Below are 25,932 nucleotides of genomic sequence, written 5' to 3'. Positions count from 1 at the left end.
GTTTAAATAATGCCGTATTCTAAGTATACTTTAAGACTGTGATTTACCTACATGGATTATATTTTTATATTCTGTAAGGATACTAAACCAGCAGACAAATACCCTAGCAGAGAAGTTTAACCTTATTAATAAGTGCATTTCATTTCAGAATAAATTGAACTAAATCTAAGCTGTTTACAGAATTTCCTAAAATTACAGGATATTAAAGAGAGTAGCCTCTGTGCCAGAGATTTACTGTTACTTGCTGTTAAAACTGGTCTTTGCAGCTACTAGTGGTGGGGCTCTTCATAGCTTAGTGTGTGGAGGCAGGTCCCTTCTGAGCTGGAGTGGAGAGGATGGGGTCTTGTACAGTCCACATCACGAGGCTAAATGTTTGTTGACTGCTTAACCTTGTTGGTTGTCCCAGAGAGGATTCCTTGTGTAGCTTAGCAGTTCCTGTACTTTACAGACAGGAAAGTTTCGGAAACTTTAAGAACAAAGTCTGAAAGGCCTATAAGCAAATGATGCTAAATACTTTTTCTTTAAAGCCACAGTTTCATTGTTTTAGTTAAAACAGGATTATTAACTAGTGATTAAAAAATTTTTATTAGCAACTTCAAGTATAACAACTGGAATAAGTCTTTATTTTCTATATATAAAAATGAATTTTGACAGAAAGAAAAAAAAGGTCAGGGAAGACCACTTCTGTAGGTGCAGTAGTATCCCCAGCTGATTTAAGGAGCTGATCAGGAAGGCAGAGTAGAAACTTCCATCAGCAGGCATTGTTGTCTGGTTAAAAATATGAGTGGCCAGGTTGAGGGAAAAATATAAAAATATGAATGAAGTAGAGTTGTATAGGCCTTATGTAGAAGAAAAAATAAAAAAGCCCTTTACTGAGGGATATAAAAGAAGATATGAATAAAGGGAAAAGTACTATTTGGGGATAGGAAGACTCACTATTATAAATTCTCCTTAAATCTTAATCCAAGATTTGTTCATGTGTTAATCATTGAAAACTTCTTAGACCAGTCATAATTTATTTTCCTCCGTAGCCTTCATCCCCATCTGATACTAATTTTGTTGTTTATTCACTGAGCTGTGTCTGACTGTTCGCAATCCTGTGAACTGCAGTTAACTAGGCTTCCCTGTCCATCACCAACTCCAGAAGCTTGCTGAAACTCATGTCCATCGAGTCGGTGATGCCATCCAACCATCTCATCCTCTGTTGCCCCCTTTTCCTCCTGCTCTCAATCTTTCCCAGCATCGGGGTCTTTTCCTGCGAGTCGGCTCTTCACATCAGGTGACCAAGGTATTGGAGCTTCAGCATCAGTCCTTTCAATAAATATTCAGGGTTGATTTCCCTTAGGATTGACTGGTTTAATCTCCTTGAAGTCCAAAGGGCTCTCAAGAGTCTTCTCCAGCACCAGAATTTGAAAATATCAATTCTTTGGCCCTCAGCCTCTTTATGTTTCAACTCTCATTTGTATACTACTGGAAAAACCATAGCTTTGACTATACAGACCTTTGTCAGCCAAGTGATGTCTCTGATATGCTGTCTAGGTTTGTCATAGCTTTCCTTCCAGGGAGCAAGCGTCTTTTAAGTCCATGGCTGCAGTCACTGTCTGCAGTGATTTTGGAGCCCAAGAAAATAAAATCTGTCACTGTTTTCTCCTTTTCCCCTTCTGTTTGCAATGAAGTGATGGGACCGGATGCCATGATCTTAATTTTGTGAATGTGGAATTTTAAGCTATCTTTTTCACTCTCCTCTTTCACTAAATATATTTATTTCTTTGTCTTTTTTTCTTCTGGTATGTAAACTTATGAAGTTATGTAAATTCATGAGAGTGTGCTTCTTGTTCTTCCCTTATTAGAATGTCTTATGCCTTGTGATAGCCCCAGCACTTTGAACTTAGAGCACAGAGGAAGCAATCAATGACTGGTGAATGAATAAATAAGTAAAACTTTCTCTCATAATCCATAGTACTTATTGTCTATTCCATAGTCTTTTGGTCATTAATTTTGTTCAGTTTAGCATATTTTCTATTATTTTCTTTTGGTTCAGTGTCTAATTGTTTCATTCCTGTAAGACATTCTTCTCCGTGCTCCTTGATGGCAGGAGTGGGACAAATACATCCTTTGTATACAGTACAAGGCAAATGGATGTAGGAACTTGTTGACTGAATACATTTATTTACTCATAATAAATTGCTAGAATCCAGTTTGCCTTCAACAAAATGAGTGTTTTTAATACATAAAACAATTATTTCTAAATAAAATAGGATTTGTTTATAGAGATGGAAAATTTTTAGAGATGTTTTGTTGTACTTATGGTAAATTTTGGTAACTGTAAGTTGTGCAGTTACAATTTTACAAATCTCTACACACAATTTGAGCAAAAGAAAAATATCATAATTTTCAGTGAGAGGTGGATTTCTTACCTTGAAATTTTAATTTTTAAAAAGTCTCATGCTATAGTTTTAAAAAAGAGTATTCTACATAAGTAAAATCTGTACCTTTTATACTTGCTATTGCATATATAAATATGTAAATATTTTTATTATAAGTACTTTATTACTTCTCATTCCAGTATATCTTTCAGGAGTTTATATAACTTTTTCTTGTTAGTTTATTTTCCCAGTGGATTTTTTAAAACACTGCTGATACACTATGAATTTATTTCTACTTATAGATTTGATACATTGTTGGAGATAAATTTCCAGTAATGTGCTTTAAAAAATAAATATAAAATTATTGAAACAGTACTGTCAAATGCTTAAAAGGAAAAAAATATAAACTATGAAAAAGTTTTGTTGGTTCTTTTCTAGTTCCTATGGAAAGTTATTTATTTATTAAAAAGATTTTTTTCTTGCTTTGTTTCAGACCAGTCTATCCATATGGGGATGGGGAAGCCTTGGCATTGTCCTTTCTCTAATAACATTTGGACCCTTTGTAATATTTTATTTGGCATTTTATATCCTCTGCTTTGTGGGTGGGTAAGTATTCTCAATGATAATTTTATAGTTTATGTCATGTTCAGTTGTTCAAAATGGAAACATGACCATGATACCTCAGTAAGAAAAAAAGCATGACCACGAGAAATGGCAGTATGCTTTGTGAATGCTGTTATTTTTACCAGAGTTAAAAATAGTAAAATTAAGATACCTATAGAAATAAAAGTATCAGTAGTTATGATTTGTACCAGCAATAGGGGTAGTTATATTCAAAAATAAAATTTATTTTATGGTGATATAAACTTTTTTGTATAATTTGAAAAGTTAAGAATTTTTTATTTTTGGTGTTCTGTAAAATTTTTAAATGCTTTCGTTGAAGTTCTGTGACATTTTTTAGATAAGGCGAGATATAGATGGGCTGTAGAAGAACCACTAAAAACTCTGGATTAAACATTAAGGCACATGAAAGGATCTGAAATTCCAGGTTCATTTTATGTCGTAAATTGATCTGTTATTCTGTTCCAAATTATTGATCTCACTGAAACTTGCTGCTGCAGTAAGGGGACTTCAATTTACATATTCACAGGCATCCCCCAGTCATCTCAGGGTCAGTTAAGCAAGCATTCCCAGGTTACTCAGTTACAGTCAAAGAGAATCACAATTCCTGAGTCAAAAATCTTTCTTATTTTGGCTCTCGTTATGAAGAATGATGGTCCTTTCTTTAATGTAGCTTTATATAGTTTAATGCCTTATGAATTTTAAAAGCAAAAGCAGGCTCTTGTATATATTAAGTAAAATAGTTCCTATAATATATAAAATAAATAAAAGTATATAAGTAAAATAATACAACTGAAAGTCATCTAAGTTTTACTGATTTTTTTCTCATTAAATTTTAAAAATATGTTTTTGTTCTTTTGCCTACTTAACATGCAAGTCAGAAGAGAATTAATACATTTTCTTATGGAAGCTACCAGGTGTTTTTTTAATTGGGGATGGTTTTGGCTAGTCAAACTTAAGTTTTTGAGTTCTGCAATTTACCTGTACACAGTGTTGATAATTTACCTGTATACAGTGTTGATAATGTATACATTCTGCTTATAGTCAAAGTTAATCACTTATTTTGTAATGTAAAGAAAACCTTTGATGTTTTTTCTTTTTTCCTTTTGGATTGTTATTTTAGGATACTTTAAATACCAGTGTGGGTTATTTAATGGCATTCCGTTACGTTTGGTCATGCAGTTTTCTACAGCACCTGCTTTTTCTTAAACCTCAAGGCTGAAGCTATGAATTAGGTTCTAAGATCAGGCTGTTCTTAGCTTTCTTTCCTACTGTTACACTGTGGGCAAAGGTGCACATTTTATCAGTCTGGTTTATGATAATGTTTTTAGAAATACATTGTTAACGTAATATAAGCATTTTATTGTGTCTAGGTAAAACTGAAATACAAGACCAACTTGATTCTTAGTAATATTGTTTGGTACAACACAGATATGTGAAATTTACTTATAATTCTGTGGCCAGTCTTTTAAAAAAGAAACAGACTTGAGGACATAAATTGACTTGAGTGTATCTGTTTCTCCACACGCCTCCCTGTGCTGAAGAGCAGTGAGGTAACAGATAGCTACAAAAAGCAGAGGACCTTGAAACTGCCCTTCAGTAGCTGAAGCTGACTATGTTTAATTTTTCACTTTCTCCTCTTGTCACTATACTCTTTCAATCATTGTAAGATTACTATAAATCATTATAAAGTTAAAATTTAATTTTCATTTATGGATTTCCTGTCTACTCAGTAGTGCTTCCATTTGTTTGGTCAATTTTAAATGTAGGAAATACTGATAGCATTTAATCAATACTTAAAGTAGTTCTAAACCAGTATTTGTCTTACTTTGACTCCATAATTGTTTTAAAAATAGCTTTTTGGGATATATTTATGTTTCTTTTTAAATTCCAGACTTATTTCAAATGAATTATAAATTGAATCATCTTTTTTCTGTATAGCCTTTGTTTATATTCCTAGTGGCAAGTTATCTCTCTCTCTAATTAGTTAACAGACCTATAGAAATACATCTCATTCATCTTTATCCTTGATTATTAGCTTGCCTGCTTAATTAATGAAGGCTTATTATCCTAAAGTTTGAAAATGTTGCCTGAGATTCTTATGAAATAATATTGAATGAAAACTTGGAAAGGCATTATTGTATAAATTCACAAAATGTTTATGGTTTTTTTAAACTTCAAAACTTAACAAAATCTGTCAATTCCTTGCCTTGCCAAAGTCACAAACTGACTTCTTAGTGCATGATAAGCCGTCTATTAAATCAAAAAAATATGTGTTAAATTGTAGTGAAATTTTGTTTTGTATCTATAATTAAATTTCTTTCAGGGGTTTTGTTGTTACTCTCCTGTTTGGAAAAACAAACTCCGAGAAGTACCTAGAGCAGTGTGAACATTCATTTCTCCCTCCAACATCAACTGGGATTCCTAAGGTAAGAAGGGTGAAGGAAGGTCAAACCTTAAGGTCCCGCTGTGTGTAGTGCTGATAATGTGATCGCTTTTACATGGCTTGGCACATTTTCCTGTAGTTCACTAATGCTCGCTACAAATTTATGAGAGACTACTGATCAGGCTTAGAAAATGCATGTTGGATGTTAAAAGTGAGCATGCAAATTTGAGGAAAAGATAAAAATTTGGAATCTTCTCCTGCTGTCTTAACATAGAATTTTGATTCATCACAGCATCATGTCATTGTCAATTATTGAAATGTCAGTGAATGTACTATTTTGAATGAAGTGAATGCATAGGAACCAGAGTGGGGAAAATGGGCACTTTTTCTTAAACTCACTTGAAAAGTAGAGCTTGTAGTTAGGCTATGCTGTTTCTATAATTTTGTTAACTCAAGCTCAATTTTATGTCTTTCATGTTGCAGTTTTTCTTTTTTTTCAAATATCATACTATATAAATAAAATTGAAATTCCATACTAGATGTAGGCTTCAGATTCGCAATGCCTTCAGTTACTATTGTGGGATTGTAATGACTTTTCTGGTATGAAGAGAAGAAAGTGGTCTGGAGTCAGTGCCAGTAACTGAATTTTATAATTATTAACATGTCCATTATGTGCTAATATGACTTTCATATTGATAAGTAAATACAGTTTTTCTAATACTTGGTGTAACCTTTAAAATAATCTCTGAAACTTACCTCTGCCTCCCTTTAAAACTCCTGTTAATGTGTATTCTCTGCATTTGCTTACACCTTTTTGAGGTAATGAACCTTTTCTTTTTTAATTGAAGTATAGTTGGCTTACAGTGTTGTATTAATTTCTGCTGTACAGCGAAGTGACTCAGTTACACACAGACATGCATTCTTTTTTTTAATGTTCTTTTCCATTATGGTTTATCCCAGATTTGATACAGTTCCCTGTGCTATACAGTAGGACCTTGTTGTTTGTCCATTCTAAGTGTAATAGTTTGCATCTTCTAACCCAGAACTCCCAGTCATTCCCTCTCCCTCCCCTCTTCCCTCTTGGCAACCACAAACCTGTTCTCTGTGTCTATCATTCTGGTTCATAGATACGTTCGTTTGTGCCATATATTAGATTCAACATATAAGCGATACCATATGGTATATGTCTTTCTCTTTCTGACTTACTTCATTTAGTATGATAATCTCTAGTCACATCCATGTGGCTGCAAATGGCATTATGTCGTTCTTTTTTATGGCAGAGAAGTACTCTGTACTCTCCACACACCCCTTTTATTTAGCTGTTGATGGACATTTAGTTTGTTTCCATGTCTTGGCTGTTGTGAATAGTGCTGCTGTGAACATAGAGGTGCATGTATCTTTTTGGATTACAGTTTTGTCCAGGTATATATGCCTAGGGATGGGATTGCCGGATCATATGGTAGCTCTGTTGTTAGTTTTCTGGGGAACCTCCATACTGTTTCCCAAAGTGGCAACATCAGCTTACATTCCCACTAACAGTGTGGGAGGGTTGCCCTTTCCCCACACTCTCTCCAGCATTTGTTATTTGTAGACTTTAATGATGGTCATTCTGACTGGTGTAAGGTGGGTGGTACCTCATTGTAGTTTTTATTTGCATTTCTTTGATAATTAGTGATGTTGAGCATCCTTTCATGTGCCTACTGGCCATTTGTATGTCTTCTTGAAGAAATGTTAAGGTCTTCTGCCCATTTTTCATTTGGATTGTTTGACTTTTTGCCTTTTCTTTTTGAATCATTTCTTAGCCATCCATAGTTTCTGTTCATTTGAATGGTACATAGAGAGGATGATGCAAAATATTTTAAGAATTATGATTTTAAACAGCAATAAATCATAATCAAGATCTTTATGATCTATTTTTTGATATATGGTATAAATAGTGATTTTGATTTGCTTTTTCTAAAATGATTTATAAGTACATTTTATGAAAAAATCTTGGTGGTTGCATAGGATAACTTGAAACTTATGTTTTTAATGTGCATTTGTGCTTAAAAAATTTTTTTTGTCTGTTTATGACTGTGCTGGCTCTTTGTGCTCTGTAGGCTTTTCTCTAGTTGTGGCACATGGGGCTACTTCCTAGTTGCCGTGTGCGGGCTTCTCACTGTACGTGGGTTCTCTTATTGCACAGCCCATGTGCTCTGGAGTGTGTGAGCTTCAGTAGTTGCAGCATTTTCGCTCAGTAGTTGCGGCTCTCTGCCTCTAGAGCACAGGCTTAGCGGTTATGGTGCCTGGGCTTAGCTGCTCCACATCAGGTGGAATCCTCCCAGATCAGGGATCAAATCTGTGTCTCCTGCATTGGCGGTTGTATTCTTTACCACTGAGCCACCAGGGAGGCCCTGGTTTACATTAATTAAAGAGTATCCAACTACTTTTTACCATATTTCCAGGTCACTGATCTTTCTGAAAACTATGGACAAAAGAAATTAATTTTTTTTAGTTGCTGAGGACCATCCCTTAGTAAAATTAATTAAAAGTATGTTAATTTGGCAGCTGGTATACTCTCTTGGGCTGGGGGGGAGAAGGAAATGGGGGTGTGTTTAATAGAGACCATTATTAATTTGACTCACCTGAAACACTAATTTATGGTTTTAAATTTTCATTGAAATATAACAGTATACCTGACATTTTCAGTGTCTCACATTCGAAACAATGTTTGCTGATTATTATTACTGAGGATATCTAGTTTTGTTAATTTGAGACATAGTGTTTGCTTGATACCTGAGTCTCAAGAAATAAGGTTATTTATTAGCTTTAAGGTAATGACAGGGATGTTACAGTGAATATTTAGTTAGAAATAAGCTATAGAGATTTTGAATCAAGAAACTATCCAATAAAACATTATGATTCCCTTTCAGTGCTTAGAAGAAATGAAACGGGAAGCCAGAACTATAAAGATTGATAGAAGATTGACAGGTGCCAATATAATTGATGAACCTCTCCAGCAAGTGAGTTTCAGTATGTGGTATTTGAATTCCATATATTGTGTGCTGGGTGCATTTCTCTTGAAATACTAAGAAGTAATTTTGCTATTTATGTAATATGCTGGAAGTTCATTATAATGCTATTCTTGGATTCTCTATGTAAACTTGCTGCCTTATTTATGAACTTATTTATATGTGTTTGCTTTGTATTAAAGCCTTTTGGTTGAATTTACATCGAGAAAAAAAGTTTTTACTGACATCTGATAGTGTTTCTAATTGTTTTAAGAGTTAAAATGTTGCTCTTCAAAAATTTTTGCTCTTCAGTTGATGACTAAGCTAGTGGTTTGATAAGTCAGAGGTTTTTCTACTAGTTTTGTTACTTTTTAAAATAGATATTACTGGCTTCATTCAAAAATACTTTAAAAATTAAAATTATTCTCTCCCAAAATATTTTCATTGATGCTCAATTATATGACTATTGCAAATAATGTGTACCTTAAAATTCTAAGTATTATTTTATAGATAAACCCTTATTTAGTTTATCTGATTTGCAGAAAAATTATACATTACATTGTATTATTTGCCATTTATTGGGTAACAATGCTGTTGACACTGTCACTGACTGGTATTAGAATTAAGTGAATTATGTCATTTTTGTCATTTGACTGTAATGAATCTGATTATACTCTCAAATAAAACATTTTTTTCAAGATTACTAGGATCTCTTGATATTATTTTGCATCTCATTCCATCAAACTAACTAAAACTCTTCATGGTATTTTAGCATTGGAAATTAATGTTTCTGCAAGCTCCATCTTTAACCTGAATTTGGGTAGGGCTTCACCATAGATAATTCTTTAATTTAAAAAAAAATTAGGCAGTGGATGAATTGGGCTAACAAAATAACTTAAAATTGTTTTGAAATGCTTTTTAGCATAATGATGCTCTTGTAATGAAGATAGTTATTTACTACCACAATTTATTAGGTAGAGAATAAATGAAAATTTCAAATAATCTTTTTAAGTTTTAGTTTGCCATGGTTACTTTTAAATCCTTAAAAACTGTATTTTTTCCTGTATTTTTGTTTTAGGTTATCCAGTTTTCCTTGAGGGATTATGTCCAGTATTGGTATTATACACTAAGTGATGATGAATCTTTTCTTCTTGAAATTAGGCAGACTCTTCAGAATGCACTCATTCAGTTTGCTACTAGGTAAGGTCACTGCATTGTATTTATGCAGAAAAATTTAAATATTGTTTGTATCAGTAGGGAAAATAACTTTTAAATGGAGGGAGAAAATTGGTTATTCCAAGGTAAGTAGAGCAGTAGATTATTATTGTGGGATAACTCTTAGTTCATGGAACTAGAGCCCTGAAAAGCCTTTCCTCTTTTACAACTGCAGAATGTTTATCTCGACTAATCGCTGTTTTCTAAGTCTGTATGTCAGTGTCTTCCTCAGGACCCAGTTGTCCAATCATGTGACAGTTCAGAGCCTTTCATCCCACTTAATGATAATACTTTATCCCCTCTTACCCAGATACTCTTTTTTTTTTTAATTGCAATATCATTCTTGTATTATATTGTTCTGGAAATAAGATTTAGTACAGTTAAACTCAAAGTAAATACTGAACCAAGGTGGCAGGGCCAGATAGTCAGAACCTGATTCAGAAATCTGCCAGTGAAAGATGCTCTTGGACATGATTAGGAGGGGTCTCACTGTCACAGAACAGTAGGGCAGGGGAGGGGTTCTGAAACATGAGGCAGGGTCAGGTCCTGCACCTTAGACACTGAGGAGCTTGGCTCAGATTGGTGTAAGGGATGGTTTGTATTCTGACGCCAACCGACCGCTAGAAACCTCAGAAGGTTTTTGTTCTTGTTGGCATTTTTAATATTAATATTTATATAAATAATATATGAAATATATAAATATGTGCAAATATAGATGCAGTGTGTGGTGTGCATATATATCTGTATATATTTGTATGTCTGTGTGTGTGGTAAAAGTAAATGTAAACATATAAACAGGATGGATCCCAGTCTTCTAGAATCATTTCCTCTGGAGTAGCAGAGGAAATATTTGTTTGAACCCCATGCAGTTTACATTTGTCTTCTATTGGAATAACTAGACCTCTTTGACAGTTGCCTGGCCATAGAATAGTATAGGACTAGTTTCTGGCAACACAAGTAAGCTAGCTTGTTCCTCCTTATTGGTCACACCTTAGCATGTTCCTGGCAATCTCCCACTCAGGCAGGCTTTAGTAATAAACAAAGCACTAGCAAAAAGATCCCAGAGGTACTGCATTTCACCCTCTTGAATAAGTCTTTGCTTGGCTTAGACTGAGAACCCATGCCCCGTAGGTGCTGTTCTGACTAGATTGTATGAAATGAGTGGGAGCAAGAGACAAAATGGCTAGAGCAAAATTGGGAGCCCCTGATCCCCACCTGGAGATACAACTTAAGATGCCCACAGACTTGCAGGGAAGAGGTGCAGAGTAATGGAGTGGCAGGGCTCATGTCTTGGGGAAAGCAAGGTGTCCTTGCTTGGCTTCATTTAATCGGCCTTGCCCTGGGCAACCAGAGCCTCCATGACGCCACACATGGGCTCTTCATTTCCCAGGGAACTGCATGGGCTTGATGGGCTGCAAGTTCTTGTGCAGTGGGATGCCCTGAAGCCTGATGCTAAGGGATGTATTCACTACCTTCTCCCCCTCCTCCATCTGCGGAATTATTCATTCCAAAGGGGCAGAACTCTATCAGTTTTGTCCTTCAGACTTTCACAGGAGGGTAGCTGATGGTTATTGAGGTCTGCATACCTGCAGTCTTATTGGTGTTGCTGTTGAAGGGATGGTCAGGCTTCACTGGAGATGGTAGAACATCACAGCATCTCCAGATCTTTACCTGGGCTTCTTCCTGCTTGGCAGCAACATCTGCCTTATTGAGGCTAAGTCTGCACTACTGGCAGCCACAGTTGATCAGTGGCATCCCGTGTAGTCCAGAGAGTCCCAATTGCTTGCTTCTGCACATGGTGAAGCAGATGTCAGATTCATAACCATTATCTTGTAGCACCTGCATGTTGTGCTTCAGCTCCTGACGCCCACTCTGCCCGTGTTGGCTTCTCACCAACCAGTGAAGCCATCCTCCAGGTCCATGTACTCTTCTGTGTGGGATCAGCACCACCTTGTAGCCATCCATGGCGGTGGTTCTGGGGGATAGATTGGGGCGCACTGAGGTTCCAAAGTCACCCCAGATAGTCTGCTTTATTCAAGTGCTGTGAGAAGAGCTCAGTGTAACTGCGCACTTACCTTAGGCACATACCTAATGGAGTCCTCTTAGAAGACCTAAAAGGAGCAGTTGGTGGAGAATATTCAGTTTATTTCTTTACTTTCAGAAGAGAAGTACATTTTAATGAGATTTCCTTTAAGAAACTTTTCTGAGATATACTAAAATTCTCAGTTTACAAACACCCCCTTATATATTGCCTAAATATTTTGGTCTGTATCCTTCTGTATCCTTGTATTTAAACTACCTGATTTTTAAGGGGCCATTTCATGTGCAGAAATTATTTACATTTGAAAGAAAGGATTTTATCTTTGGGTAAGTTTGTTATCTTTTTTTTTTTTAATAGAAGATTTTTCTACCCAGTACATGCAGTGATTTTCCTACAAGCCTATGGCCTCAAGGCAGGAGGCTACATTGCTGTGTCACAAGTAGGTTCTCAAATCTGAAGGTGTTATTCTCTAGCCAGCCCCTCTTCTTCCCTACTTAGGTTCTTGAAATGCACTTTTGTACTTCTGAGAGTCTTGGAGAGTAGAGCTTTGCCCTAGGGCTCTTTCTTTGTTTCTGTTTCTGTCTGAATAGATATTTCCAGCTCATGCTGCCCTGTCAAGACTTTTCTTCTATAATTCAGTTGATCTTAAGGTTTAGAGTGGAAGATGAATTCCTCAGCCTCCGGTCACTGAGGCAGGCTGCGTAGGTTTCATAGTTTGAATTTTAACCTTACTTAGATTGGAGCCCCTTCTCTTTTATGATTAACAGCAAATATTTGGAAAGTTAACCAACCGTAATTATGAGTGTAGATGCACTGTGGAATATAGAAAATATACTGACATATAATCAAAGAAGTCAGAAATTGGATTTTATGTCCTTTAGTTCATATATGTAACATTATTGCATATTAGGTATTGTTTAAGATCATTATTCTGAATCCGTTGGTCACTGCTTTTTATAGTAACACCTTTCTAATGACTTTTTCCCCCCTCTCTGCAAAGATGGGGGTAAGAAGAGTTCATTATTCTTTTGTCTGCCTGCTTAAGATTATATTAGAATATAAAAAATTTTAGACCTAGAAAGAATTTTGAACTAGTAATTGGAAGACTTGAGTGAGTTTGTATCCTCTTCTCTCATTTAGCTATGGGACTGTGAGCAAGTATTCTAGATTTTTTGGATTTTGGTTTTTCTCATGTGGGAAATAAGTGTCATAAATACCTGCCCTGTACTGTATTCCTCACAAGGTTTTGGTCTGGAGCAAATTCATGTGTACTTTTAATTCATATTTTGGGTCTACTTTGCCTCAGCCAGATGCTGCAGATAGAGCAGTGAATGAAGCAAAATCCCTGGTCAGTAGAATGTAATGGAAATAGTTCATGTGAAAATGTTTTAAAAATTATGAAGAAATTTAGAAATTTAAGTTTTTATGTCACCCTTCACCCATAATTTCACAGATGAGGAAGCTAAATTACAGAAAGATTAAGCGGTTAGTCCAAGAGTATCTGTTGAGTTGGGGACAGAGTAAGAATCGTTCTTAACAGTCACGATCCTGTCCCCCAGTCCCTACCAGATATATTGTGATCTAGATTATCATCTTAGTTTCCCCCACCTTTCTGTCATATCACTGCAGTGCTTTGCCTGTTCTTTGATCTTCTAACTACTTTTTCTTTAAACTTCCTGTTACAGTTTTTCTTCTCCCCTCTCTAGCATTCTATTATTGTTCAATTGCTCAGTCATATCCAACTCTTTTGTGACCCCATGGACTGTAGCCCACCAGCCCCCTCTGTCCATGGGATTCTCCAGGCAAGGATACTGGAGTGGGTTGCCATTTCCTTCTCTACTAACATTCTATGCTTTCAAGCTAAATATTGGGTGATATAGGAAGAACCAAGTTTCTTCCATCCTAGACTGATCTGAATTTTGTCTTTGCTTGGTTGTTGGCCTTAAGTCTTGTGGCAAATTAATCAGCCTTTCTTGAGCTTTAGTTTCCTTATTCATAAAAAAGCTGATAATGTTACTTTTGAGACTGCTTTCAGGCTAAAAACGATAATGATATAAAGTCTGTAGCATATAGTGAAGCTCAGTTAATGTTTGTGCCTTCTCAGTCAATGACTTTGTTTTTGTCTTTCATTGGCTTTTTCTAGTAAAGCCATACTAAAATATATGTCTTCGCAGGGACTCCTTGACTATTTCCAATGAGAATATCAAGAAAATTAAGTGCTTATAATCATTACTTGAATATTTCTTGAATTCTTATTCTTGTCTGCTGTGCACTGTGAAGCGTACGTTATCTCTTCTCTCCTTCAAATTTCAGTCTTGTAGTTTTTAACCAGGGGCCCATGAAGCCTTGAAGATTTAAGCAAAATTTTCTGTGCTTTTTTTTTTCTTCTGAGTGGTTCCATAGATTTTATTTTCAAAAAGGGCCTGTGAACCCCAGAAAGATTTAAAACCACCAAATTCTAGTGTTCATATTTATTTGGCACCTTGAGGAAACAATCACAGAATATTGGCATCAAACAGAATGCTAATTTTGTTATAACAGGAGGGAAAGGATATATGTAGAGTCTGAAGTTCTGGTTTTGAGCTTTAGTTTTGTTATTTATTAAGCTCTATGGCACTGGAAATAGATGGGGAAACAGTGGAAACAGTGTCAGACTTTATTTTTGGGGGCTCCAAAATCACTGCAGATGGTGACTGCAGCCATGAAATTAAAAGACGCTCACTCCTTGGAAGAAAAGTTATGACCAACCTAGATAGCATATTCAAAAGCAGAGACATGACTTCGCCAACTAAGGTCTGTCTAGTCAAGGTTATGGTTTTTCCAGTAGTCATGTATGGATGCGAGAGTTGGACTGTGAAGAAGGCTGAACACTGAAGAATTGATGCTTTTGAACTGTGGTGTTGGAGAAGACTCTTGAGAGTCCCTTGGACTGCAAGGAGATCCAACCAGTCCATTCTGAAGGAGATCAGCCCTGGGATTTCTTTGGAAGGAATGATGCTGAAGCTGAAACTCCAGTACTTTGGCCACCTCGTGCAAAGAGTTGACTCATTGGAAAAGACTCTGATGCTGGGAGGGATTGGGGGCAGGAGGAGAAGGGGACAACAGAGGATGAGATGGCTGGATGGCATCACTGACTCGATGGATGTGAGTTTGAGTGAACTCCGGGAGTTGGTGATGGACAGGGAGGCCTGGCGTGCTGCGATTCATGGGGTCGGAAAGAGTCGGACACGACTGAGCGACTGAACCGAACTGAGCTGATGGCTCTGGTGGTGCAGTGGTAAAGAATCTACCTGCCAGTGTGGGAGATGGTGGTTTGATCCCTGGGTTGGGAAGATCCTCTGGAGAAGGAAAGGCAACCCATTCTAGTACTCTTGTTTGGGAAATTCCAGGGACAGAGGAACCTGGCGAGCTATTATAGTCCACGGGTCACAGGAAGTCGGACATGACTTAGTGACTAAACAACATGACCTTGAATGGATAAGAAACATAAATTCTTTGCATCTAGTGATAACCTGTATCTGCTTATCAGGTTGTTGTTAAGATTAAATGGCATCAGATATGAGAGAATACATTGTAATGCTAACACGTCATCCTAACCTTAGTACCTGTTTCTAGTAGCAGTTTGGGGAAGGAAACCTTCCCAGGGAGCTCTTTAGTTCTCTATGGAACCTGGGCATTAAGCTGGAACTTTAGGGGTTGAATCTGTGATAACCTGTATATTTTTAATTCTCTCTTCAAATAAGATAGCATGACATTGGAGAGAAAGCCCTGGGAGATCTGTATTGTAATTCTACCTGTACCATTAAGTTATAGTATACCTAGAAAATTTCCTAACATATCTGTAAAATACTGCTACTGATACTTGTCACAAACTGAGTTGTGAGGGGAAAATGAGATGATATGCAGGTAATATTTCATAAAGTGTTTATCAACCAATCAGTGATATTTTTGAGCAAGTTATTTAACTTTCTGTGCCTCAATCTCAGCATCAGTAAAATGAGGTAATTTTCTCATAGTGTTGTTGTAATAATTATATGAGAGAAAAGAACATGTAAAACACCATAGGAATCTGGCACATAGTATGTATTCAGTGAATGTTAACTTCTTTCTTGTTGTTTTTGTTATTTCTTACATTCCTGGGAATATATGCACACAGATTCTCTTGTCTTCTTAGCTTCATTGTTTTTTGAGGGGGAAGGGCAGAGGAAACAAAATTAAAACACATGAAATGGAGAGAAAGTGGTTATTTGGGTGGTGTTTAAAGGATTTGATCTAGAGATAGAATGGACCAGAGTACCTGATCAAAACCTGATGTGGATTGAGGCTAAAACTGGACTTCAAGAATGGGTGTATAGAGGTAGAGGTTAGTGGTTAATTGTATATTTTTATAATTCTTACACCATACTGTTCACCCACTTTAAGTTGTTGGCTCTTAGTGTATTCAGAATTGTACAGCCTTTATCACAGTTAATTTAAGAATATTTTAATGGCCCCATCAAGAAACATGGTATCCACTAATCAGTCTCTTCCCATATCCCCCACAAGGCTTCTACCTCTAGGTAGACAACTATATATTTTTTCTATGTCTTTATTGACATTTTACATGGATGAAATAATATATGATCTTTTGTGACCAGCTTCTTTCACTTAGTGTAATGTTTTCAAGGTTCATCCTTGTTCAGTTCAGTTCAGTCGCGCAGTCGTGTCCAACTCTTTGTGACCCGGTGGACCACAGCATGCCAGGCCTCCCTGTCCATCACCAACTCCCGGAGTTTACTCAAACTCATCTCCACTGAGTCAGTGATGCCATCAACCGTCTCATCCTCTGTCGTCCCCTTCTCCTCCTGCCTTCAATCTTCATCCTTGTTGTAGCATATATTATTACTTACGCCTTTTCGTTGCTGAATAATTTTCCATTGTATGGACATACCATGTTTTGTTTATCCATTCATCAGTTGGTAAGCATTGGGGTTGTGTCTATTTTTTGGTTTTTATAAAGCATGCTACTATGAGCATTCATGTACATGTTTGTGTAGACTTAATGTTCTCATTTCTCTTAGATGTATACCTTGAAATGAAATTTCTGGGTTGTATGGTAACTCTGTTTAATCTTTTGTGGAACTGCAAACTTTTAAGAAGTGGCTGTCCATTCCTGCCAACAGTGTATGAGTGTTCCAGTTTCTCTGCCCCTTTGCCTGTACTTGTTATTGTCTGGCTTTTAAAGTGGTATTTCATTATGGTTTTGATTTACCTTTCCCTGATGGCTAATGATATTAAGCATCTTTTCTTGTGCTAATTAGTTATTTGTATATCGTGCGCAGGGAATGTCGTTCAGAGCTTTTCCCTGTGTTAAAACTAGGCCATTGTTGACTGTACTGTATTGCTTCCTGGTTTTATAAATACAGTTTTATTGTTTGATTGGACAGTTGTGCTCATTTGTTTGCATTTTGTCCATGTCTGCTTTTGTGCTATAGTGGCAGAACTGACTGAGATGATGTGGCCTGCAAAGCCTGAAACATTGCTGTTTGGCTCTTTAGAAAAAGTTTGCATCCATTAAAATATTCAGGTCAGTTCAGTTCAGTCGCTCAGTCGTGTCTGACTCTTTGCAACCCCATGAATCGCAGCACGCCAGGCCTCCCTGTCCATCACCAACTCCCGGAGTTCACTCAGACTCACGTCCATCGAATCAGTGATGCCATCCAGCCATCTCATCCTCGGTTGTCCCCTTCTCCTCCTGCCCCCAATCCCTCCCAGCATCATAGTCTTTTCCAAAGAGTCAGCTCTTCGCATGAGGGGGCCAAAGTACTGGAGTTTCAGCTTCAGCATCATTCCTTCCAAAGAACACCCAGGACCTATCTCCTTCAGAATGGACTGGTTGGATCTCCTTGCAGTCCAAGGGACTCTCAAGAGTCTTCTCCAACACCACAGTTCAAAAGCATCAATTCTTCGGTGCTCAGCCTTCTTCACAGTCCAACTCTCACAACCATACATGACCACAGGAAAAACCATAGCCTTGACTAGACAGACCTTAGTTGGCGAAGTCATGTCTCTGCTTTTGAATATGCTGTCTAGGTTGGTCATAACTTTTCTTCCAAGGAGTAAGCGTCTTTTTTCTCTTACTGTTTGCTATTCTCACATATTTACAGATTTTAACACACCTAAAACCATACAGTGTACAACTTCTTTGTATACTTCTTAATAATTAAGAAGTATTATTCAAGAAATAGGAAAAATATTGGACTAAAACTCATACAAAGAAGTTGTACACTGTATGATTTTAGGTGAGTTAAAATTTGTAAGTATGTGAACATAGCAAACAGTAAGAGAAAAAAATAGTAAAATATTAACAGTGATCTTTGGATTGTGGATGTTTGGCTAATTTATGTCTGATATAGAAAAATCTAAAGAAAGAAATGACATTTTACAAAATAGGCATGCATTATTCTTGTAGCCCAAGACAGGAACATTTGGTGCTCAGCACTAAAAAAAAATATATCTAGGATGACTTTTTTCAACTAAATTTTTTTTCCTGTTTTTTATATTATTATGAGCACATAAATAAAAGAATCCTTTTTTCAGCTATATATGACATGTTTTGTACAGACAGCCATTGTATCCTTACTTCCTTGGGAAGTCATCTTGAAATTAGTGCTTAAATGTGGTTGTTTTTGTACATAATGGGGTAGTCAATACTCAATACATTATTGTTAACTGAGTTTCCATTTATGACTTCTTGGTAATTTTTTTCCCACAGAATTTAATGTATTTCACTGTTGGGTCTACGAATGTTTCATTTATCAGATAAATTTTACTGAAAACCATGTTTATTAAAATACTTAATAACATGAATTTAATTTTTAGTACTTGACATACTTAAGATACACACTTAGCCCCAGGTTGTTATTTATTTATCTATTTTTTTCATGTAGCTTAAGGCTTCCAGCTCTGTGTTTTTTGTACTCAACCTCTAAAATAGGTGAGTGTGCTTTATGTGTGTTTTTCTAATTTTTTCTTTATATTTGGAGATTGACGGTCTTTAGAACTTCTGCATTGTTGACCTCTTTGAAGCATTGGTGCCAAAGATGTAGAACTGGATGGATTTCTTATGTGGAGTTGTAGTTCACTGAGTACCATTTCCATACTATGGTTACATAAAACTGCAGGCCCAGAGTTTTCTCCATTTCTACCAATTTGTTTATAACTTTTATGATCAGAAGATTTCGTGTAGTTCAAGGTGTAGCAGATAAACTGAATTGAAACTCAGGAATCCTGTTTTTGTTTTAACGAAACTTTTATCTCAGTAACTAATCTGGAATAAGTAATTTATGTTTTTGATTTGTGGTAATTCTTTCAGATCTCTTTCAGTTCTGAAATAGTGAGATTCCCTGATTGGTTATTACTAATCTTGATCTGTTTGCCTTCACTCATATCTCCTCCTCAAAACACTCACATTCTTTATCACACCCCACACTTTGAATACCATTTGGAGAGTTATTTTTTTAGATTTAATTTACTTGGGATTAGTGTACTTATCTGGTCTGCTGTTTTACTGGTAGTAAATCTTAAAGTAGGATGATGATAAACTATATTTAAACCTTTTATTACATTTCTGCATGGTCAGAAAGGATGCAAGACTTCAAACATTTAAGATATTTACTAGACCAATCTTTTCCCTATAGTTAAGCAGTTTTGTATCAATGAAACTTGACAGTTTTTTGCTTGATTATCCAAACTGCTGCTTTTCTCTATAGAATACTAAAACAATAAATTTGTAGTTTTGTAAGTCTGCTACTTTAAGTTCCCACCGTGGTTGATTTTAAGCTGTGAGCATAAAGTCACTGCATGTGGGGTTGGGAGAGAGATGTGCTCATTTGGCTCTCCCCCTGCAGCACATGGGGCTTCCCAGGTGGAGCTAGAGGTAAAGAGCCCACCTGCTAATGCAGGAGGTGCCAGAGACATGGATTCGATCCCTAGGTCAGGAAAGATCCCCTGAGGAAGCGAATCCCATGTGCAGAAGAGCCTGGCAGACTACAGTCCATAGGATAGCAGAGTCGGACTTGACTGAAGCGACTCAGTACGCACGCATGCTGCAGCCCACAGCGGGAGGAGGTGCAGCTGAGGGAAGGGTGCAGACTAATCAGAAACCATTAACTAGTGAAACTTGTGTCCTCATGGTTGCTAATTGAGCTCCTGTGAAAGAGTGATGCTCCATGTATTTCTGAGGATTATGGTAGAGAGTGTTCATAAGTTTAATGTAAATTTAGGAATGTTGTGAAAAAAATCAGTTTAATTATTTTATACTCAGTCCTTTTAACTAAATTCTTGAAGTAGTTTTTAAAAGGGAAGCAAAGATGCTTTAGGGAAGTGGTTATAGTAACTTGAAATATTTATAAACAAATTGATATTGGAAGGAGGGAAAGTCTTTAAATGGATTTAGAAGCAAGTTTACAATTCTTTGCTTTTAAAATGTTGCTCAAATTCAATTTTAAGCTGAAGCTTTTGATGCTAACAAAGTACTCCCTCAAGGACTCTTAAGGATGGAAACATGTAAAAGTTTATGTATTTTAAAGAGTATATATCATTTATGATAGTGAATTCTGAGGGGGTTAACTGTCTGATTCAGTGACTCAAGGAAGGAATTTTTTTCTTTTACAGATAGGTCACTCACTTTTGGCAAAAGTGGCTGTGAGTCAGGTGATCATAAAAGTTAGTAGAATAGAATTTCTCAAAATGTCTTCAGAGATGCTTGTCAAAATCTACCCAGTAAAACTAGGAATTTTGCTAGTGATTAAAAAAAAAAAAAAGTGATATTTCTTTAGAAGGTAAAAGACCTCATTTAGGAGATTAATACATATTACTGTATTTTATGCAGTTGGTTATTATATTGCCCTTATTGATTAATATATATTTTAAAAGCCTTTATATGTGATAAGTGTGTATGACTTTTGATATATATTCACACATATACAAACACGAATACTATACAGTGTATATACTATGCAATATACTGTGTCATTCTTAATGTTTTAAAATAATATCTTAGTAATCATTCCTGTGAAAAAATAATATAGCATCAGGAATGAAACATTTATCATAGGATTGTTTCTGTGGGAAGATCAGCTGACTGTTTTCATTTTGATATAAAGGACCTTTTCCAGGACAGTGTTCTGGCAAGTGGGTGAAGATTGCCTCTACTGCCCAGCAATCACCCACTTCTTTAGTTAGGCAAGTCTACATGATGACTGCATGATCAACTACGGGTTGATCATGCTCATTCCCTTCTTTTGCTTGTTCCTATATCCTTACTTTCCCTGTTAAATGGTACTCATTCATCAATCATGTACTCATTCATCAATCATAGTACTCATTCATCAAGATTTTTTAAATTCATCTTTTAAATTCACGACATAGCACTTAATTAACTTCTGCACTTAATTCATTCATGACATAGCACTTAACTTCTGCTTATTTCTGTGTGCGTGAATATTTAAAAAAAAATTGTAAACTCTTTTTGGAATGGTACAAGTTCTGTACTACTGTAGTAGAAATTCTCTTTAGTTAGCCAGTCCATTCCCTTTGTTACGACATACTGACTCATGCCCGTAGCATTAAAGCTAGGCTGATAGACTACTTTCTTGTACTTCTGCCCATTTCTGTTCCTACTTTCTGAGATTTAAACTTATCAAAAGTCACTTGTATTAATAGATTCTTGGGCAAAGAAAGCTTCATATAATAGGTCTGTGGTATGAGCTGAACATGGATGAGCAAGACAATTGACTCTGTTAAAAAAGGAAGTTGTACCCTGGTTATACTTTTTATTATAATCATATAATTTAATTTACTCCTATTTTGAAGAAATATGAGTATGACAGGGCATTCCTGTGAAAATGAGGTCACTTGCTTTGGAATTTACTCAGAGCAAGTTGCTAAATAGATTGCAGTTGAATTAGGTGTGCAAAAGACAACTACAAAATACTGGTGAAAAGCCTTGAAAGACTCTTACTCTGCGTTCAGATTTGTTTACAAATGTCCTTAGTTGTTATGTCATTTAAAAGAAACTGGAAATCATAACTTCTTCAGTGTGAGAATGATTTATTCAAGACAAAGGCTACATTAATAACACTTAGCAAAATGTTAATCAAAAGGTCTTGTCTTGGTCTTACATCGAGTGATTTATATGATTGAAGTTAAAATGACATACATTCATGATTCCCTCTTTCGATCAGATATTTTATTTACCCATTATCACTTTTCCATGTACTGTGTTCCTGTGTGCATGTGTATGTGTGTGCTGTATTTGGGTAATCATAGATTCTTAAAGCTGTAAGTGTCCCTAGAGAAAAACCGTGGGATGTGATATGACTTGCTGAATTTCACAACTACTGAAATGGTGTGTCTTTTACTTGAATCAAGGGCATGTATGCCAGTCCAGGCCTCTTTATAGAAGTCTTTAATTGATTTTGATGTGTGTTTTGTATTCCTGATGATATGCTGTATACTGCTTAGAGTAGATGGAACCAGTGAAGCAATTTTGTAATCTCAGTCTCAGCCCCATATTTGGGACATTCATTGCCTTTTTTAGGCTTTAGCATTAAGTAGCTTTAGGTTTTAGAGAGGGGAAAAAGAGCTTCTCAATCAATGTGTGTCCTATTTCAGAACTTTAAGGAGTAAGGAAGAAGCTATTTTAGGTGGTTCGTGTGGCCATTCTCCAGGCACCTGTTAACAGTGCTCTGACCCTGAAAGAGAAATCAGTAAATCAGTATGTATTGAGTGCCTCCAGTGTTCAACATATTATTTAGCCATTGGGGACAACACTGTGAATAAAAAAAACACAGTGGAATAAAACAGATGAAATCCCTGACTTATCTCAGCAATTGAATTATTTAACTGCACATTCTAAGTACTCTAGAACTAAGCACTGTAACCAGAGATCTTTAGACCTAGTGTGAAGGAGTACAGCACAGGGTGAGGGTCAATGCAGGGTGCTGTGTGTGGAACCAGCATTTTAGATAAACTCGGAAGTATACATGGGAATTGTCAGGGGAACGTGGAGGAGAGAAAGTAAATTTGTAGGGAGTAGACAGGGTGAGCAAACTTGGCAGAGGAAATAGTCTGTCCAGAGGCACTGAGATAAGACCAGAACCAAAGAGGAAGGAAGAGAGCAAAACAGACAGTGAGGAAGTAAGCAGGGACCCAGATATGCATGATCAGGGAGTCATTAAAGTATTTTTAAAGCTCTTGTTTTGTATTATCATCTGTGTATTTTTAAAAAGATCACTCTGGCTGCTCTATGGAAAATAGAATGAAGGGAGAGACAAGAAAGGACATGGGAGACCAATTAAAAGTCCAGGAATAAGATGCTGGTATTAGAGGTGAAGATAAGGCATGCCTAATATATATTCAGAGAGGTACACTTTATAGTTTGACTGTTGCTTTTATTCTTTGAGACTTCATTTCTTATTTGCATTCCTGGTTAACCATTATAATTCATGCAGTCATTCTATCAAGATATATAAGCTTCAGGAACCTACTGTAAATTTTATTTTTGGGGGTAGGGTTGGATATATTCCTTATTCTCTTGGTCATATAGGAAGTATGCTCTCATTTTTAAATTCGAGAAATGAAAGCTTCTAAGTAGTAATAAAATGAAAGTGTAGATAATAGGATTCATTGTATAATAATCTAGATGTTTTTACTAGAAGACGTGGGGAAATATTTTAAACAAAATGAAAAAGAGCCTTGACTGAAGTCATGATTTAAAAATAATAGTATCAAGAACTCAAATAGAAAACTATTTGTAGATCAATAGAAGGAAATGTGGCTATTAAATAAATTGAATGATTTTTAAATTTATGTTTATATTGCACTTGCTATATATTAGTCATATACCGTAATTTTAGGAAGTACTTCACTGTCAACAAAATGTTTTCAAATTATAAGGTAAATACGACTAGAAATCATTAGTAGATATTTTCCTAATTTATAAGTGGGCAGTCATGTATATACTGTTCTTGTTATCTTCCTTACCTAGAATAATTCCTTTGAATTGAGATTTACATTGAATTTGGATGTATTCAGTGAAAATGAGTCAAGCAGAGGGAAAATAATTACCTTGGACAGGGAATATGAACTATTCTGCTTCCTGTTTTCCTCACCTCAGTGTATTTGTATATTGAAAGTAGAAATCTGCATTTAGTAATTAAAATAATTTTTTATATTTACATTATTGATTAACTTCCAGTCATGTTAAATATTACTTTTACATCCTTTTATATCTTCTTCAAATGTTTCAGTTACATCTTCGAAGATGTATTGAGATAGGTTTTAGAATGCCTTGTAAAATTAATGAATTTATTTTGTTTCAATTTCAGTAAATTCTATAACAGCACTATACCTGAAACAGAACACATACAATTTGAAAGATTATACTTCTAAATTTGTGAAAATGAACCTTTTATGGATTAAATGAACTTATGGTCTATACCAAGTAAATTTTGTTCTTATACAAATTTTCAAGTTCGGATGATTTTGTACAAATATTCATGTAAGGATTTTTGAAAGATGCTTACACAGATAGTGCTTTTCTCTTTAAAATAAGAAACAAAGATTCTAGAGACCTCTAAGTCTAAGTATTTAAGTTTTATGTTGAGACCGAATATTGCTATTTAGTGTATTCTTACATACATGGTTCATGTAGTCTAATGATAACCCCCTCTGCAAAACTGAGAGCTCAGGTTACCTTTATTTTTATTAAGTTGACTTGTATTTCATGTACTTATAATTTACTTTCCATGTGTATAATACATTATAATTGCACATTAAACAGTATATTAATGTTAATACTTTGTTTTTATTTGAAAACAGCCGTCTGTCATATTCCTCAGTGCTGTTACTACATTTATAAGATTTTTCTCCAAAAATAGTAATCAAATTAACTTCAGTTCAGTTCAGTCACTCAGTCGTGTCTGACTCTTTGCAGCCCCATGAATTGCAGCACGCCAGGCCTCCCTGTCCATCACCATCTCAGTTCACTCAGACTCCTGTCTGTCGAGTTGGTGATGCCATCCAGCCATCTCATCCTTGGTTGTCCCCTTCTCCTCCTGCCCCCAGTGCCTCCCAGCATCAGAGTCTTTTCCAATGAGTCAACTCTTTGCATGAGGTGGCCTAAGTATTGCAGTTTCAGCTTCAGCATCATTCCCTCCAAAGAAACCCAGGGCTGATCTCCTTCAGAATGGACTGGTTGGATCTCCTCGCAGTCCAAGGGACTCTCAAGAGTCTTCTCCAACACCACAGTTCAAAAGCATCAATTCTTCAGTGTTCAGCCTTCTTCACAGTCCAACTCTCACATCCATACATGACCACAGGAAAAACCATAGACTTGACTAGACGGACCTTAGTCGGCAAAGTAATGTCTCTGCTTTTGAATATGCTATCTAGGTTGGTCATAACTGTCCTTCCAAGGAGTAATCGTCTTTTAATTTCATGGCTGCAGTCACCATTTGCAGTGATTTTGGAGCCCCCCAAAATAAAGTCTGACACTGTTTCCACTGTTCCCCCATCTATTACCCATGAAGTGTTGGGACTGGATGCCATGATCTTCGTTTTCTGAATGTTGAGCTTTAAGCCAACTTTTTCACTCTCCTCTTTCACTTTCATCAAGAGGCTTTTGAGTTCCTCTTCACTTTCTGCCATAAGGGTGGTGTCATCTGCATATCTGAGGTTATTGATATTTCTCCCAGCAATCTTGATTCCAGCTTGTGTTTCTTCCAGTCCAGCGTTTCTCATGATGTACTCTGCATGTAAGTTAAATAAGCAGGGTGACAATATACAGCCTTGACGTACTCCTTTTCCTATTTGGAACCAGTCTGTTGTTCCATGTCCAGTTCTAACTGTTGCTTCCTGACCTGCATACAGATTTCTCAAGAGGCAGGTCAGATGGTCTGGTATTCCCATCTCTCTCAGAATTTTCCACAGTTTATTGTGATCTACACAGTCAAAGGCTTTGGCATAGTCAATAAAGCAGAAATAGATGTTTTTCTGGAACTCTCTTGCTTTTTCGATGATCCAGTGGATGTTGGCAATTTGATCTCTGGTTCCTCTGCCTTTTCTAAAACCAGCTTGAACATCAGGAAGTTCACAGTTCACATGTTGTTGAAGCCTGGCTTGGAGAATTTTGAGCATTACTTTACTAGTGTGTGAGATGAGTGCAATTGTGTCGTAGTTTGAGCGTTCTTTGACATTGCCTTTCTTTGGGATTGGGATGAAAACTGACCTTTTCCAGCGCTGTGGCCACTGCTGAGTTTTCCACGTTTG

General features: G+C 36.2%; 1 protein-coding gene and 1 pseudogene across 3 annotated transcripts in view; one reads left to right on the top strand and one right to left on the bottom strand.

Moving 5' to 3' along the window:
- Positions 1–25,932, top strand: part of SNX13 (sorting nexin 13) — a 150,142-nt gene that overhangs the window by 48,456 nt on the left and 75,754 nt on the right. For 2 of the 3 annotated variants that reach the window (XM_040260615.1, XM_040260617.1), the window contains exons 2-5: positions 2,860–2,972; positions 5,314–5,416; positions 8,286–8,375; positions 9,442–9,563. In XM_040260615.1, coding sequence (XP_040116549.1) covers positions 2,860–2,972; positions 5,314–5,416; positions 8,286–8,375; positions 9,442–9,563 — 428 coding nt within the window. Of the gene's footprint in view, positions 1–2,859; positions 2,973–5,313; positions 5,417–8,285; positions 8,376–9,441; positions 9,569–20,782; positions 20,845–25,932 lie in introns of those variants that run through there. The other variant, XM_040260618.1, reaches the window with a different exon arrangement.
- LOC120878049 lies at positions 10,746–11,543 on the bottom strand (annotated as a pseudogene).

Source organism: Oryx dammah, unplaced genomic scaffold (assembly GCF_014754425.2).
Source record: "Oryx dammah isolate SB20612 unplaced genomic scaffold, SCBI_Odam_1.1 HiC_scaffold_18, whole genome shotgun sequence".
NCBI lineage: Eukaryota > Metazoa > Chordata > Mammalia > Artiodactyla > Bovidae > Oryx > Oryx dammah.
Note: the sequence above shows the minus strand (reverse complement) of the source record. Positions and strands in the feature narration are given on the sequence as shown.